Source organism: Mobula hypostoma, chromosome 5 (assembly GCF_963921235.1).
Source record: "Mobula hypostoma chromosome 5, sMobHyp1.1, whole genome shotgun sequence".
Lineage (NCBI taxonomy): Eukaryota > Metazoa > Chordata > Chondrichthyes > Myliobatiformes > Myliobatidae > Mobula > Mobula hypostoma.
The window spans coordinates 36786736-36805357 of NC_086101.1; the positions used below are offsets into that span (position 1 = coordinate 36786736).

Below are 18622 nucleotides of genomic sequence, written 5' to 3' on the forward strand. Positions count from 1 at the left end.
CTGGTCTATTATCTCATTGCTATTTAAGGGAGCTTGCTGTACACAAACTGGCCGCTTCATATCCCATATTACAGGACTCAATGCACTTTATTGACTGCAAATACACCAGGATTGCCAGGTTGATGAAAAGTGTTTTGCAGTGAAAGATCACCCTTCCTATAGGTACTTAAGATTTGTTGGAGTGGAAAGTTAAAAGAGCAGAACAAAACAACATAGGGCATACTCTCTGATCACCCACCTGACCATCAGCTTTGGCAGCTTGTCTCACTGATATAATGGATAAATTGTAACTTGCATGATGAAAGAGCTTCTGCTAACCATGTATAACTCTGAATAACAGGGAAAGGAGTGTCATTGAAATTGAAATAACAGTGGAGAGAGAGAGAGCTCAAAAGTCAGGAAGGAGGAGGGAGGGAGAGAGAGCATTAGAGAGGGGGAGTGAGGTAGAGGGAGGGAGGGGGAGAGAGGAGAGGGGGAAAGAGGGGGGGAGAGAAGGAGAGATATAGGGGAGAGGGAATCTCTGTATTTCACCATTATAATCATTGAGCTAAAGTAGAAACAACGATCTGTATGAAGGTAACTACTTTATTGACCAACATGTATTAAATTTGATACAACAGCATACCAATTTGGTTTTAAAAATCAATTGTGCTGCACCTTGAGAACCTTTGTACCTTAGTTATTGACATTATGACACTCCCCATCACACGTATCATTTGTGATTCTTACAGTAATCATACACTTGATGCCAAACATATTCGGCTCTTACAATTTCAAATCTGGTATCTCTTCTCCTTGCCAAAAATAATTCTCAGTGCTGTGTTCCACTTGACATGACCGCGTTCAGAGGTGAAGGCAATTCAGTCCTTTAAGTCAGCCATCTGTTGTCAGTGGTGCAGAAGGAAGTTGGTGGCCATATTAAGATCATTGTTTGTAGCTCTTAGAGCTTGCAAGGCATCTACTCGAGAAAAACCCATCTCCATCAGTCTTGCCACCTGTGAAAGAAAACAAGACCCATAACCATAACACAACACTTCTTTTCTGTCAGTCATTCTTTGGGGTTTTTCTTCAGTTTCGAGGATGTCTGTGGAGATTAAGAATTTCAGTTTGTATTCTCTGATATTAACTGGAAGCATTGAACCATTTAGTAAGAAACTTCCTGAGAATTTAGTAACATGTCTCAGTTCCTCAATATGCCGAATAGTATTAGTCAGCAGAGGAGGTGGCTGTTTGGTCTGCGTCATTTTCTGTAAAGACAAGTCTAATCAGTGCTGCTGTACTCCTCAAGCATCCTTTACTCTTTCAAAAATTATTACTGCAGCTGCCTCCATCTCCTCTTTTGGAAGCACGTTCCAGGTCAGTGATGAAACAACAGGGATTTGCGATACAATAGGGTCTTTTAAGAGACTCTTAAAAGTACATGGAGTTTGGAAAAATAGATGGTTATGCGGTAGGGAGATTCTAGGAAGTTTCTACAGTAGGTTACAATGTTGTGGGCTGAAGATTTCTATGTTTCTAACTCACTTTACAAGTTCTTTCTAACTAGTAGTATCAAGTTACATTTGATCACAGGTTCTAGATGAAGGAAATGTTCTGTCTTAGAGTGCCCTTGTCTTTTTTCTTTGGATGTTAGCATTCATTATGGCCAAGGACAATGTGCATTTAATTAATGCCCTCTACATAGTAAGCCAACATTACTGGTTAATTCAGAATTACCCTTGATATGGGATGGTGAGCTGTCTTCTTAAGATGCTGCAGTCCCTCCAGTGTTTTCCTGTATGGTGTTGCAGGATTTATTTACTTAGCAAGTATTTACTTACAGTGCAAAGTAGACCACTCTGGTCCTTCAATCCACACCACCCCAGCAACCCCAGACAAACCTGATTAACCCTAAACTAATCATGGGACAATTAGGCCTGGAGAAAACCCACACATTCCACAGGAAGGACATAGAAGACAGATATAGAACATAGACGAGTACAGCACAGGAACTGTCCATTTAGCCCACTATGCTGTGCCGAACCAGCTAAACAACAAATCAACAAACACCCTAACACTAATCCTTCCTACCTACACCATGTCTAAATCCCTCCATTTTCCTTACATCCATGTGCCTATCCAAACGTCACTTAATTAAAAGCTTCTAATGTATTTGCCTCAACCAACGTACCAGGTAGCGCATTCCAGGCGTCCATGACTCTCTGGGTAAAAAGCTTACCCCTCACATACAGAGTCTTGTTACAGAATGGCACTGCAATTAAACTTCAAACTCCAGAGAGCCCCGAGCTTTAACAGCATCACGCTAGCCACTACACTACTGTGAGGACTACATGATTTAGATCTAGTAATGATGAAGGACCACTTATGCATTTCCAAGTCAGGAAGGTGTATGACCTGGCGGTGTATCTTGGTAACACACATCAAAGTTGCTGGTGAACGCAGCAGGCCAAGCAGCATCTATAGGAAGAGGCGCAGTCGACGTTTCAGGCCGAGACCCTTCGTCAATCTTGGTGTATCTTGGTGTGGCCTTTATCCTCCTTGGCAGTAAAAGTTGCTGGTTCGGTAAGTACTCCTATTGTCATCTTGGTGAGTTTCTGTTGCTTAGTTTGTACAGATGGCTCATATTAAACCACGGTCCATTGCTGATGGATGAAGTCAATACACAGGCTGGTGATTGGAGATGTTCCTATTGAATTTTAATGCTGAGGCTTTCACACAACTGAAAGACTTAACTGAAGGCACAAGAGATGCAGATACTGGAATCTGGAGCAACACACAAGATGCAGGACGAACTGTGGAGGGAAATGGACAGTCAACATTTTTGGGCTGAGTTCAGGACATAAACATGAAGGGTCTTGACAGAAAACATTGACCTTCATATATGCTGTCTGACCCACTGAGATCCTCCTGCACCTAAAGGACTATTGACAAATTCATGGAGCTTTTAAGAACATTTGTGTAAATCTGGGGTCACATATAGACCAGAATGACCTCCCTGAATAGCCTCTTTATCACTTTCTCCACTCTTAATATGTTCCTTGAACGCTACCTCAACGATTAAGCTTTTGGTCATTTAACCAATGGAGCAAACTTTTATTCCGCAAACCTCTTTTCAAGCACCTTGGGATATTTTAACAATGTTATATAATTGGAAACTTATTAAGCACATAAAGACTGTAATTGTAGATCTGTGCTGTTAATTGATTGGGAGTTAAACCGCACAATGGAACACAGGGCGATCAGGAAGTTTAAGTATAAATTCATACACGTTGTAAAGTTTAACATTGTCTTTGTGATTCACTCAAAAAGAAGAACGTAATCCCTGCGAGTAAGACATGAGAGGCGTGTACAGGCAGCACAATAAAATGTACCCTTCAGAATGTACTGGAAGTACAATGAGGGACTTCTCAATAAAGTGAAATACCCAATAGAATGAAAGGTATGCTTCAAAAGTGACTTTTTGTAAAAGAAAAATGAGTAATTTGTAGCTGGCATTTTCTTTAAGAGTCATTTAGAATGTAGTCTCAATATCCTCCCACATACCCACATGCTATTCTCTATAACTGCCCATTAACAGTAGAGGGCAGCAGGGCAGCAGGACTGCAACCAAAACTAATTCTGCTTGAAAATGCATGGTTATCTGTCAATCTGCAGAAAGTAATGCTTCTTCTGGGAAAGCGTTGCTAACTTATCAAAATTGAAGGCTCTGACACTTTAAGAATAAAACCCCTTCATTTCTCCCACCTGTGAATCACAAGAGGTCTCAGTGAGGAGGAAGTTAATGGTAAGTCATCCCCTGCCTACTATCCACACCACGAAACATAGGCTGAGTAATTAAGCTTTGAAGCATGCATTTTGGTGGCATTGTTAATTAAGGAGACAACATACTGATGTATGGCAAAGGACAGCTGCCAATCATAAAGCTTGTTAAGACATAAAAGTAACAAGAAATTTTTTAAATATACCAGTCCAGTTCCAATGGACTTTATTTTCTCATTTTATTGTATCTTTGGCTGGGCAGTCTCCAGGCATAAGACTAGCCAAAGCTGGTTAGACAATATCTACATATCCAAGAAATAAAAGGAATCAGCTCTTGCCCCTTGGATCTACTCCAGCTCAGTGAGCTGTATCTTGCTGGTAAGTACTGGCAGTTTTGAGGCAAAATAAATCCAGCAAATTCCTAAAAATCTCTAAAAATTCCAACACATATTTCTCAGTCCATGAACCTGTTGCATGACTTGCAAATTTATGCAATTTTAACACATTTCTATGTTGCATCAAGTTCTCACATCTGGATATAAGGTTAACTAGGGTGTGACAAATCACCATCAAACCTTATTTTCAGCTGCATCGTTGACACCAACAATTGTCACATTTTAACTTCTTCATTCCATTCAGTTGTGGGACCATATCTGCAAAGTGCTACAGAGACCAATTTTTAAACAAATAAAATTTGTGTAAACAACCAGTGTCCTATATCAGTAAATGTCACAAACAACCTGCTACAGTATTGCCAGTGTCATTCACCATCCGGAAATGTGAATTACATTTTGTTTGAAACATTGAAAAATCCTCACACTACACAAAAAATAATACTCTAACTATTCTGGAGAAACAATGCGGCTGAGGCATGCTGTGTCACAGATTATTAAAAGCAAAAACAGATTAATAAGACAGACACAAATCAAGAACTGGGATGCATTTCTAAAGGAAGTGAAAACTTGCATCAAATCTTTGTTATAAGAATGTAAGAAATAGGAGCAGGAGTAGGCTATCTGCCATTCAATAAGATCATGGCTGATCTGGCAGTCCTCCAAGAGGACAACAAACCTGTTGTAAGGTTTAGAGGCTTCTGTGCCTCAATGACCAACAGAGCTATGTTGGCTGAAGTCAGGGTCTGGTGCTTTGATTCCAGGTAGGGTCATCCATGCTAAACAGGTCAAGGGGTAGAGACCAGATTAAGAGTGGTCCAGGTTCAGGGGTTCACTTCAGGGCTAACATCCTGACTGGTCAAAAAAACTGTTATGGACACAGCAATGAAGAATCCTTCTACATCTGTGAGCAACGGTATGAAGGGTGGAGGAAATTTGGGAGGCCAAAGACAACTTGGCACCATACTGTAGAGGCAAAAATGAGAGCCCTGAACCACACCTGGGGCACAATAGAGAAGACTGGCAGGGACAGCTTCATTGCTGTCCTAAGCGCCAGTGGTGTAATGGGCAGTAAGTTAAGTAGCTGTGGACTTAGCTCCATCTACCTGCCTTTTCCCCATAACTTTTAATTCCTCTACTATGCAAGATCTCTATTTGAGTCTTAGCTTCAACAATGTAGCCTCTACGGCTTCTCTAGGCAGAGAATTCCATAGATCCACTACTCTCAAAGAAAAGCAGTTCCTTCCCATCTTTCCTCTGAATCCTGAAGCTATTTCCCTAACTTTAGTCTCACCTATCAATGGAAACAACTTTCCTGCCTCGATCTTTTCTATTCCTATCATAACTTTATAATGCCAATGCTGGAAATCAGAAATTAGATTTGCATTCAGCAATTAGATTTGCTGGAAATCAGATTGCATAATTCTGGTATCCATTGCACTAAACGAATACAGGGGAAGTCCAGAAGATGCAAACATATTCTCAGATGCAATAGACCCAAAGGGATAAGGTCTTCAGGAAAGATTGAACAGACTGAGGTTCCTTTCAGCAGGAATGGCCATGAGGTGGCCTGATTGAGATCGTAAACATAAAAAAAGGAAAGAAATCTAAAATCAGAAATATGAAGTAAACAAATGAGGAAATGAGGAGAAATCAATTTACCCAGCATAATGAGAAGAACAAGAAACCTACGAGCAAAGTGAAAGGAAATCCCTTTGAAGGGACAATGACAGAAGGAAAGAAATGCTGATGGGGAAAATGAAGAGGGGACAGTTGTGGAGCAAAACTACTAGCACAAAGTAAGTGGTCCATATCAATGCTGTAAATTCTATACAAACAAATGTAAAAATGTGGACAAACTGATCATACTAATAATGTGAACAACATGCTGGAGGCCTTTCTTTACACGTCTCATTGCCTTTATGCAGTGGATGTCTACTTGACTGCATTCCCTACAGTACAGGTTTTTCTTGGAAGGTTGATGAATCTGAGTATTGTGGATGTATAACTTTAATGACCTTCCATGGAACAATTGCACTTCAGGGACTGTAATACCATATCAGGGTCAATTTTTTTTTCTGTTGGGACTGTATGCTCCAAAGGAACAGAAAAAGCTGGTGCTGGAAATCAGGAAACAGAAAATCTGGATAAAACTCAGACCAACAGAGGGTCACGGACTCGAAACATTGAAGAAAAGTTGAGCACACTGGGGCTTTTCTCCTTGGAGTGGAGGAGGATGACAGGAGACTTGATAGAGGTGAGAAGTTGATACAAGTATAGATACAGTGGGCAGCCAACATCTTTTCCCCCTGGGATAGCAAAGGCTAATATAACAGGGCATAATTTTAAGGTGATTGGAGGAAAGTATAGATGGGATGTCGGAGGTAGTTTTTTTTTTACACACACCTTTACATGTGTAAGGCACTGCCAGCAGCACTGGTAGACAGCTATATTAGAGACATTTAAGAGTCTCCTAGATAAGCACATGGATGAAAGAAAAATGGAGGGCTAAGTGGGAGACATGCAATAGAATAACCTTGGAGTAGGTTAAAAGGTCGGCACAGCATCTTCATGGAAATGACTGCAGCAGAGGGAGGAATTTAGATTAGTATTTGCTGTATTCAAATCCAGTTCTGATGAAATATTATTCACCTGAAATTTTAATATTATTCTGGCCCCTCTATAAATGCTGCCTGACTGGCTGAAATGCCAGAATTTTCTGATTTTGTTTTGGATTTATAATTTTTTCCACACTTTTCTCAAAGAACCTTCACATACTGTATGATCAGTGGAAAAGAGATACAGCAGAAACAAGCGGCTAATACTGCGAGTGAATGAGTCATAGAATCATGGAGTACTACAACACAGGGAAAGACCCTTTGGCCCATCTAGTCCATGCCAGCCATGTTTTCTGCCTAGTCCCATCTATCTATACATGGACCATAGCTTTCCATACTCCTCTCATCCATGTAACATTCCACATTTCTCTTAAATGTTACAACCGAACCTGCATCGACCACTTCGCCACCGCCAGCTCGCCCCACACTCACACCACTCTCTGAGGGAAGAGCTTTTGCCTCAGATTCCCCTTAGTTATTTCACCTTTCACCCTGAATCTATGACCTCTACTTCTCATTTCACTCATCCTGAGGGGAAAACGCCTGCAAGCATTCACCCTATCTATAACCCTTATAATACCTCTATAAGATCTCCTTTGCTCCAGGGAATAAAGTCCAAACTATCCAACCTTTTCTTGAAACTCAGGCCCTCAAGTCCCGGCAACATCCCTGTAAATTTTCTCTGCATTTTTTTCAAGTTTATCGATATACATGCATGCAAGTTTAAAAAAGTTATGACCTTATGCCATAGAAATGCCTACCTGTTCTTCAGAAACTGGCGCACTTGGTGAAGGGCTATTCAATCCACTGTCTTGTCGATTGTTAGCATTAAATCTGTTGCGCATTTGAGGGAACAGCCTCTCCCAGTTGATCAAACCACCCTGGAAATTGCAAAGAAATTTTACAGATTTCACTCAATAAACCCTGTAAATCAACTCATAATTCTTTTTGCCTGCAAGGCCGATGCATTTTGAACTGGTATGCCATGAGGCAGCGTTTTCTTTCATAAGGCAGATGTTATGGTATTACAAAGCTCAACAAAGAGATATAATAAGTACTTGAAGGTTGCCACTTGCTGCATTCTTGCCACACAATCAATAAGAAAATTTAAGCTTAAGGAAGTGAAGCAATTTCTAAGCTCCTTAAAATGAAAACGAAATAGCAAGAAACAACACTTAATCCAGTCGAAGTCAAAGATTAACAGAATACTATCTCTTATCCTATGAATATTTTAGTTATTGTGCAGTATTTAAAAGGCATAAATTGCTACGACTGAGGAAAAGGAAAATATACATGTTGTGCAAAAAGGGAGCAGCTGTAATGGCGAAATGGGTTTCTCCATTTTAATTAAGTTCTCCCAGCTGGATCAGTCTAGTCTAAGTGAAAGTTTATGACTTTATATCTTGTGCAATAAGTGCATTTGACTCAGAAAACCGAGAAGGCCTGAGGAGAAATGGAACAGAAAAGTTACAAGAATTTGTGATTTTTGGATCCCTGCCAATACAGAGGAATGAAATATCAACATAATTTTAACTGTGAAGGCTATGAGTTGTTAAAGGTGTTCAAGATTATTAAATGCGATAATTCTGAACAAATGGCTGAAAAGCGGGCACACGTTTAACATTTGCAGAGCATGAGAAGGGGAGGTTGAATTTTTTTTAGAATAAAGCCTGGTTAAAAGGTGAAATTCTGAGTTCCAACCCCTTGTTGAGTGACGTTCATTAAATCTTTTTAACATGAAATTCGACAATGATCACAAGATAGCGATGGGAATTGTGTGGAAGAGTGAAATTAGACTTGGTGGTGTGGGTAGGGAGAAATACTGGCACTGACGTGATGAGGAGCAAGGTCCTTATTTGTGCTGGATCATTCAATGATGCCAAAGTGTGATATGCGTGTACTGAAGCGCACTTGAATGGTCTAATGGAGACGATTAATTGTTTTTCCCCATTCTTTCCATATCCCCGAAACCAAAATAATCATAAAGACAAACAGGCCCTTCAGCCCATTGAAGTGATGTCAGGCTGTACCAACCATATCAACATTTACACTAACCCTGCGCTATTCCCTTTTTATTCTTCCCGCATCAACTCCCCTCAGATTCTACCACACACTTACCCACCAGGGGCAACTTGCAGCAGCCAATTCTCCAAAAAAATCACAACTGAAGCAGCCAGGGGAAACCCACACAATCATAGGGAGAGTGTGCGGACTTCACACGTGCAGTTTCGGAGATCAGGATTGAACCAGGCTCTCTCACCTTGTGAAGTCACAACTCTACCAGCTGTACCACTGTGCCACCCTAAAGTGTACAGTACATGAAGCGAACCTGGAGTGCAAGCCTTGAATCAGCCATTTTGCGATCAGTGGAAGGCAGGCTTTGATATTTTCTCCATATTTTCCGTGGGCAGGCATTCACCCTGGCACCTGCTGCCTCCCCAATCACAGCAAATTACTGTACAGCAACTAACACATCCATGTTATTTCACAGGGAGTGGTCAAGCAAAATTTGATATTGCAAGGAGGTATTTGGAACGTAGCCAAAAAGTTGATCAAAAAGTTAAAATTCAAAAAGCAGAAAAACAAAGGGGCCTATGGTGGGAACTGTGAGCAGTTTTGGGCCCTATATCTAAGAAAGAATGTGCTGACCTTTTTGGAGGGTCAAAGGAGGTTTAAGAGAATGATTCCAGAAATGAATTTAGAATTTAGAATTTATTTAAATCTTACATCCATCGCACAACGTGAGGGAGTAAAAATCTTTGCGTTATGACTCCGCTGCAACGTACAGACACATGCATTTAAAAATCTAATGGCTTGTAGAAAGAAGCTATCCTATAGCCTGTTGGTCCTGGCTTTTACGCTGCAGTAGTGTTTGCCAGACAGAAGCAGTTGAAACAGTTTATGTTTGGGGTGACTGGTGTCCCTGATGATCTTCCAGGCCTTCTTTCTGCACCTGCTGCTACAAATGTCCCCAATGGAGGGAAGTTCACTTCCACAGAGGCGCTGGGCTGTCCGTACCATTCTCTGCAGTGCCCAGTGATCAAGGTTGGTGCAGTTCCCCTACCAGGTGATGATACAGACAAACAACAGGAATTCTGCAGATGCTGGAAATTCAAGCAACACACATCAAAGTTGCTGGTGAATGCTGCAGGCCAGGCAGCATCTCTAGGAAGAGGTACAGTCGACGTTTCAGGCCGAGACCCTTCGTCAGGACTAACTGAAGGAAGAGTTAGTAAGAGATTTGAAAGTTGGAGAGGGAGGGGGAGATCCAAAATAGTCTGGATGTTCTCAATGGTGCCCCTGTAGGTCTTGAGGATTTGTGGGCCCATGCAGGTGGAAAAGACGGTGTTATGCTTTTTTTTTTGCCATAAAGCCGGTGTGTACAGTTCAGGTGAGATCATCGGTGATGTGTATGCCGAGGAACTTGAAACCACTCACCTTCTCAACTGCAGACGTATTGATGTTAATCGGGCTGAGCCTATCTCCGTTCCTCCTGTAATCCACAGTCAGCTCTTTTGTTTTTTGGACATTGAGGGAGAGGTTGTCATCCAGGTACCACTGTGTCAGAGTGTCAGCCTCTCCTCTGTAGGCTGTCTCATCACTGCTAGAAATAAGGCCAATTAAAGTCGTGTCACCTGCGAATTTGATCAGCAGATTGGAGCTGTGTGAGGCAGCACAGTCGAGGGTGTAAAGGGAGTAGAGAAGGAGACTCAGAACACAATCCTGGGGGGCACCTGTGTTGAGGGTCAGAGGGGTAGAGGTGAGGGAGCCCATCCTTACCACCTGTCGGCGATCCGTTGGGAAGTCTAGGATCCAGCTGCACATGTGGGGCGCAGGCCGAGTTCTCTGGGCTTTCTGTCAAGTCTGGAGGGAATTATGGTGTAGAATGTTGAACTGTAGTCCAGGAACAGCATTCTAACGTATGTATCCCTCTTCTCCAGGTGAGTGAGGATGGTGTGTAGTGCTGTGGCTGTGGCATCATCGGTAGACTGGTTCCGTCAGTAGGTGACTTGTAGGGGTCCAGTGTGGGAGGTAGCATGCTGCATATGTAGGCTTTTACCAGCCTCTCAAAGCAATTGACTATAATTGAGATGAGTGTGACAGGGTTCATGAAAGGGTTAAAGTAAGAGAAGCATTTGATGGCTCTGGGCCTGTACTCAACTGACTTCAGAAGCATGAGGGGAATCTCACTGAAGCCTACTAAATACTAAAGACCTGGAGAGAGTGGACATGGAGAGGATGTTTCCACATGAGTCTAGAATCTGAGGGAACAACCTCAGAATAAAGTGATGTCCCTTTAAAACTGAGATGAGGAGGATTTTCTTTAGCCAAAGGGTGATGAATCTGGAATTTGGTGCCACAGAGGGCGGTGAAGGCCAAGTCACTGGGTTCATTTAAGGCGAGAGATTGTTAGGCTCTTGATTAGCGGGGGAGGGGGGGGGGTTAAAAACATTGGTTTATTATTGTCACGTGTACTGAGGTACAATAAAAATCTTGTCTTGCACACCATTCATACGGATCAATTCATTACCAGAAAACACACAATAAAGAATTAGTTACAGAGAAGGTGCAGTGCAATGCTTGGAGGGCCAAATGGCCCAATTCTGCTCCTATATCTTATGGATCGCTGCATTCCAAAAAAGCTTCTGTAAACGTAAGTATTATCATTCAGTTTAAAAAATACTCATTTCTCCTTTCTCAACTTCGTCATTGATGAAGTAGGAGAGGCATTTTATCTTGCTTACTTTTTGATCACATTATTGTTTGCAAGAATTCAGCAATATTCTGAAAGTCAAGTGAAAACCTCAGATCTACCACTGATTACCAATATTGACATATAAGGAAGTGGTGTAAGGGGGAATAAAAGTAAAAATGCCAATGTCTTCAGGGAAATTTCTTCTTACACATTAGTCAAATCTTGTTTCTTTGAAAAGTGTCAAATTGAAAATTAACAACAATCTTTGGAACTGCCATGAGTAACAGGAAAGCTGAACATTTAATCAGCATTACAGTAGAGAGAAAACCAGGTCACTCCTGCTATTGATTCATCTCTTTATTAAAAGAGAGCAAGATTGCACATGGGTATCAGACAGAGGACAGAAAATCACCTTCATGCTCAGACTGATAGCTGTCTGAATTTCAGCTGCATACTTATCAGAATCAGAATCAAAATCAATTTTTTAAATCACTGACATGTCATGAAATTTGTTGTTCTGCAGCAGTACAATGCAATACATAAAAATTACTATCAATTACAATAAAAATATATAAAGTACAAAAAGAGAGGTAGTGTTTATGGGTTCATGGACCATTCAGAAATCCTATGGTGGAGGGGGAGAAGCTGTTCCTAAAACACTGAGAGTGCATCTTCAGACCCCTGTGGTGGGGAAGCTAGAGTCCGTGCTAGAGCAGGCTGAGTTTACAACTCTCTGCAGTTTTTACCAATCCTGTGCATTGGAGCCTCCACACCAGACAATGATGCAACCAGTCAGAATGCTCTCCAGAGTCTATCAGTAGATATTTGTAAGAGTCTTTGGTGACATATCAAATCTCCTCTGACAAATTGAATAAGTATTTTGCATGTCTTCACTGGGGAAGACACTAGTACTATGCCAGAAGGAAGTTCAAAAGTGTTCAGGGACAGAAGTGAGCACAATTGCTATTATTAGGGAGATAGTGCTTGGGAAACTGAAAGGTCTGAAGGTAGATAAGTCACCTGGTCCTGATGGACTACATCCCAGGGTTCAAAATGAGGTAGCTGAAGAGATTGCGAAGGCACCAGTAATGATCTTTCAAGAATCAATAGATTCCGGCATGGTTCCATTGAATTGGAAAATTGCAAATGTCACTCCACTCTTCAAGAAAGAGGCAGAAGAAAGGAAACTATAGGCCAGTTAGCCTGACTTCTGTGGTTGGGAAGATGTTGGAGTTTATCATTAAGGATCTGGTTTCAGAGCACTTGGAGGCACATGATACAATAGGCCAAAGTCCGCATGGTTTTCTTAAGGGAAAATCGTGCCTGACAGATCTCTTATAATTCTTTGAAGAAATAACAAGCAGGATAGACAAAGGAAAATCAGCGGATGTTGTGTATTTGAATTTTCAAAACGCCCTGAAAAGGTTTCGCACTTGAGGCTGCTAAAGAAGAGCCCAGGGTATTAGAGGAAAGATATTAGCATGGATAAAACATTGGCTGATTGGCAGGAGGCAAAGAGTGGGAATAAAGGGATCCCCTTTTGATTGGCTTTCAGTGACTAGTGGTGTTCTACAGGGGTCTGTATTGGAACTGCTTCTTATCACTTCGTATGCCAATGATTTGGATGATGAAATTAATGGCTTCGTGGCTAGGTTTGCGGCTAACACTAGACAACAATTTTTTTCAAAAGTGTTGCTTCCTCAGAATTTTTTTTGTTTATGATAGACTGCTTGAAGCTGAACACAAATATAATTTCAGACTACCTGTATCATGTAGGAATTCGGAGAAACAAATTAATTTTTATTGAATATAATGTGTTTAATTGCATAATGGTGCTGATGCTCTTCAATAGTTCAACTAAGTTAAAAATAATTTGTTAATGATTTTTATTTGTACTCAGTGTCTGAGGCTTCTCACTTAAGTGTCCAACAATAATTCGCCAGCACTGATGGATTCCAGTTGCCCTGGTATCTTTTCTCCATGACCGCAATGTCCTGGTGAAACCTTTCACCATGCTCGTCACTAACAGCACCAAGATTTGCAGGGAAGAAGTCTAAATGGGAATGCAGAAAATGAATCTTTAGTGACATGCTACAGTTCATGGTCTTATATGCTTGAAGGATGCTTTCAACCAGCTGCATGTAGTTCGGTGCTCTGTAGATGCTGAGAAAATTTTCAACAACTTCCATGAATGCCTTCCATGTGGTTTTCTCCGGTCCCACTAGAAATTCTTCAAATTGCCTGTCATTGATGACCTGTTTGATTTGTGGACCAACAAAAATGTTTTCCTTAATCTTGGCACCGGTTATTCTGGGAAGCATCTGTCTCAAAAATCAAAATCCTTCATAGAAATTTTTGTGCCTAATGATAGCAAATTCCATCCTTACAGTCCTGAACCCAATAATTATTACTAAAACCTGTCCTGCCATGCAGTAGCCGCACCGCCTAAGCATGCCCAAGCATGCCTGGACAAGATGGGAAACTTTCCAGCTTACATTGTAGGCAACATTTTAATTGACTTGAATTATGAATTGAAATAATAAACATAAGTGATTTCAAAAAATGATGCGTGATAGGGAAATTTCATGGTGATTTTCATGATCAGTAGCCCAAAATTCATAAGATACACCTAAAGGTATTCAGGAAGCAAAATCTTTGTTGTCCAGTGTAATATGAAGATAGGTGGAAGGGCAGATAGTATTGAGAAAGCAGAGAGGCTGCAGAAAGACTCAGACAGATGAGGAGTATGGGTAGATGGAAGACAGAACCAGGAAGTGTATGGTCATGCATTTTGGGAAAAGAAATAAAAGCAGTGACTATTTTCTAAATGGAGAGAAATGTGCAGGATTCCTTAAAGGTTAATTTGCAGGTTGAATCAGTGGTGAGGAAGGCGAATGCAATGCTAATATTAATTTCAAGAGGACTACTACATAAAAAAACATTATGCTGAGGCTGTATAAAGCACTGGTGAGGTCTCACTGGGAGTATTGTGAACAGTTTTGGGCCCCTCATTTAGGAAAGAATGTGCTGGCATTGGGTGTGGTTCAGAGGGGGTTCATGAGAATGATTACAGGAATGAAAGGGTTATCTTATGGGCAGTGTTTGATGGTTCTGTGCCTGTACTCCAGGGGTCCCCAACCTTTTTTGCACCGTGGACCAGTTTAATATTGACAATATTCTTGCCGACCAGCCAACCGGGGGGGGGGGGGGGGGAGGGGTTGTTCAAGTAGGGTTTAACTCACCTCAACATGTCTTTTACAGTTAGGGTTGCCAACTTTCTCACTCCCAAATAAAGGACAAAAGTAGCAGTCAAATACGGGACAGTGTTTACCCTGAGAAAAACTACCATGACCATGAAGCCTTGCACGGGCACCTGTGTGCGCATGCATGACGTGCACATATGTGACATGCGCATGCGCGTACGTGCCGATTTTTTTGGCTTAATCTTACCGACTATACTGCACATACATTATTTCTACTTTATATAGGCTGTGTATTTATATCATTCCCGATTTTACTATATGTTAGTGCTATTTATTTTCGGTTTTATGTGTTATTTGGAATGATTTAGAAGGTTATTTTTTGGGTCTGGGAACGCTCAAAAATTTTTACCATAAATTAATGGTAATTGCTTCTTCGATTTACGCCATTTCGGCACAGAAGGTTTCCTAGGAATGCTTTACCTTAGCGGGGGAAATATGGGACAAACCAATTTAGCCCAATACCTGCATACGGGATGTCCCGGAAAATACGGGACAGTTGGCAACCCTATGTTCAAGTTCAACAGTGCGTGACAGGGAATGAGGAAAGGTGCAGCTGACTCATATCGCTTCCTCACGGACTGGTAACACACGCTTTGTGGCCCGGTAGTTGGGGCCCACTGCTGTACTCGATGGAATTTGGAAGAATGAGGGGGGGATCTCATTAAAACCTATCGAATGTTGAAAGCTCTAGTTAGAGTGGATGTGAATAGGGTAGTTCCTTTGGTGGGGGAACTCTAGGACCAAAGGACGCAGCCTCAAAACAGAGGGATGTCCACTTAGAACAGAGAGGTTGAGGAATTTCTTTAGCCACAGGATGGTAAATCCGTGGAATTTGTTACCATAGGTGGCTGTGGAGGCCAAATCACTGGGTGCATTTAAGGTGGTAGTTGAAAGGTTCTTGATTAGTCAGGGCAGGAAAGGTTATGGGGAAAAGGCAGGAGAATGGGGTTAAGAGGGAAATAGATCAGCTATGATGAAAAGGTGGAGCAGACTCGATGGGCCAAATAGCCTCATTCTGCTCCTATGTCTTATGGCCCACAAACTCTTAATGGAGGCACTGGCCTGCCTATTTTTTGATTGCATCGATGTGTTGGGCTTTGGATAAATCCAGAGTGTGGATGCCCAGGAAGGGCAGTACTCTCTAATGTGGGAAATGCATTAGGCAAGTTATAGACAGCAAGTCATGCACAGCAACCTTCAACAAACACCAATGTGACATCGACTGGACATTGCATCCTTTGAAATAGAGGCTGTGAACTATTCTGCAGTCCATCCACCTGACAGGGCAAACTGGCCTTTGGTTTAATAGGTCAGAGCTTGTCTCTGGGCACTGATGTTTGCATAGCCCAAGGCGACCACATTAAGGAGAAAATACAATGAATATTATATAAGGTGGTCTCCACTCTCAGCAGCACTTGGATCTCTTTTCACCAAATTATATGCAATATTTTCAACATTTTCCAAATTCTGCAGGAAATCTCCATCCTGCTGAGGGATTTGCTGGTTATATTCCATATGCTGTTGATACTAAGGAGACTGATGTGGTGCAAGTAAGACATGATGGAAAGATATTCTGAAATATTTCCACTTCTGGAGAACAGCAACACAAGAGGTCTTCATTATAATACAACCACCAAGAAATCTAATAAAGAATTCAGAAGAAACTTCTTTACCCAGAACATAGGGGACAGCATGGAATCCACCTCCACAGGACATAGATGAAGTGACAGCATAGTTTCATTTTAGGGGAGACTGCAAGAGGCTTTGGGGAGCATGATTATAATATGAATTTTGCACTGAGTTTGAAAGTGATGTATTCAATATAAAACTATAGTTTAAAATTTAAACAGAGGAAGCAACAAGAAGCTGATTGTGTTGGGTTGAGAGAATACTGAAAAGGAATTAGCATTTATGAAGTTGAATAAGGAAATGGCAGAAGAATTGATTAGTCTGTGCTCCAAACCTATTCTGGTACTGCTCCCCAACTTTTCCTTCTGTACATTGGTGACTACATTGGTGCTGCTTCCTGCACTCATGCTGAGCTCGTCAATTTCACTGACTTTACTTCTAACTTCCACCCAGCCCTCAAATTCACTTGGTCTATCTCGGACACTTCTCTCCCCTTTCTCGATCTCTCGGTCTCCATCTCTGGAGACAGACTGTCCACTGACATCTTCTACAAGCCCACTGACTCTCATAACTACCTCAACGATACCTCTTCCAACCCTGCCACATGCAAAAATGCCATACCCTATTCCCAGTTCCTCTCTCTCCGCCACATCTGCTCCGAGGATGACGTTTTCCGTTCCAGGACATCTCAAATGTCCTCTTTCTTTAAGGATTGTGGTTTCCCTTCTGCTGTCATCAATGATGCCCTCACCCACATCTCCTCCATTTCCAGCACTTCGGCTCTCACCCCATCCACCCGCCACCACAACAGGGCCAGAGTTCCCCTTGTCCTCACCTACCACCCCACTAGCCTCCGGATCTAACACATTATCCTCCGCAACTTCCGCCACCTTTAACAGGACCCCACCACTAAGCACATCTTTCCTTCTCCGCCTTCCGCAGGGATCGGTCCCTCCGCGACTCTCTGGTCCACACGTCCCTCCCCACGGATCTCCCACCTGGCACTTATCCCTGTAAGCGCAAGTGCTACATCTGTCCCTACACCTCCTCCCTTGCCATCATTCAGGGCCCCAAACAGTACTTCCAAGTGAGGCAACACTTCACTTGTGAGTCTGTTGGGGTCATCTATTGCATCCGGTGCTCCCGGTGCGGCCTCCTCTACATCGGAGAAACCCAACGCAGATTGGAGGACTGCTTCATTGAGCACCTCTGCTCCGTCTGCCAAAACAGACAGGATCTTCCAGTAGCCATCCACTTCAACTCTGCTTCCCAGTCCCATTGAGATACGTCCATACATGGCCTCCTCTACTGCCATGATGAGGCTAAACTCAGGTTGGAGGAGCAACACCTCATATACTGTGTAGGTAGTCTCCAGCCCCTTGGTATGAACATAGAATTCTCCAACTTCCGGTAATTCTCTCCCTCTATCCCTATGTCACTCTGCCCCCTCCCCCAGCTGCCTACCACTCCCTCTTGGTTCCGCCTCCTTCTATTACCCATTGTGTTTTCCCCTATTCTTTCTTCACCTTTCCTGCCTATCACCTCCCTGCCTCCCTTCCCCCACCCCTTTATCTTTCCCCTTACTGGTTTTTCACCTGGCACCTACCAGCCTTCTCCTTCCCGCCCTCCCCCCACCTTCTTTATAGGGCCTCTGCCCCTTCCCCCTACAGTCCTGACGAAGGGTTCCGGCCCGTAACGTCGACTGATCTTTTCCACAGATGCTGCCTGACCTGCTGAGTTCCTCCAGCGTGTTGTGAGTGTTGAATTGATTAATTGTTTTGTGCCTGATTTCACAGAAGAAAGCATATAAAAACTTTTGAACACAGAGTATCTGAGCAGCACAGTCAATGAGGGTGAGGAACTGAAAGACAAGAGTGGTAGTGAAATTGGTGAGCTTGAATTGTATTAAATGCCAAGGAACTGATTATCAAGTTGCCTTTAGAAATAATGAATGCTCAGGCTGTAATGTTAAGAGATTAGCTTTATTTGACATATGTATGTCAAAAGATAGGTGGCGGAGTGGAGATACATCTCGACAAAAGGAGGTGCAAGGCGCTTCTTCCCTGCGCTAACCTGCAGGACACCCTTGGGCAAAGTGTAGCATTTGCTTAGCATCGCCCCCACCCCCCACCAATCAGTATCATGTGAAGCCAAGGAAGCAGGTAGTGGATGACAGTATGAACAGCTGGTACTTATCACAGGTCCTGGTTATGCGACCGCTGACGCCAGGCAATTTCTGAAGAGTATTATCTAGCCATAATCTAG

The 18622-nt window shown here is 42.3% G+C and overlaps 1 protein-coding gene across 3 annotated transcripts in view; it reads right to left on the minus strand.

Annotated features, from left to right (window-relative positions):
- Nucleotides 1–458: 458 nt before the first annotated feature.
- ubac2 (UBA domain containing 2) overlaps nt 459–18622 on the minus strand; it is a 224323-nt gene continuing 206159 nt past the window's right edge. The window contains exons 8-10 of one of the 3 annotated variants that reach the window (XM_063048398.1): nt 7531–7650; nt 4335–4422; nt 1011–2792 (exon numbers count right to left, since the gene is read on the minus strand). In XM_063048398.1, the coding sequence (XP_062904468.1) occupies nt 4342–4422; nt 7531–7650 (201 nt within the window). In that variant the 3' untranslated portion in view covers nt 1011–2792; nt 4335–4341. The other 2 variants (XM_063048397.1, XM_063048399.1) reach the window with 2 other exon arrangements.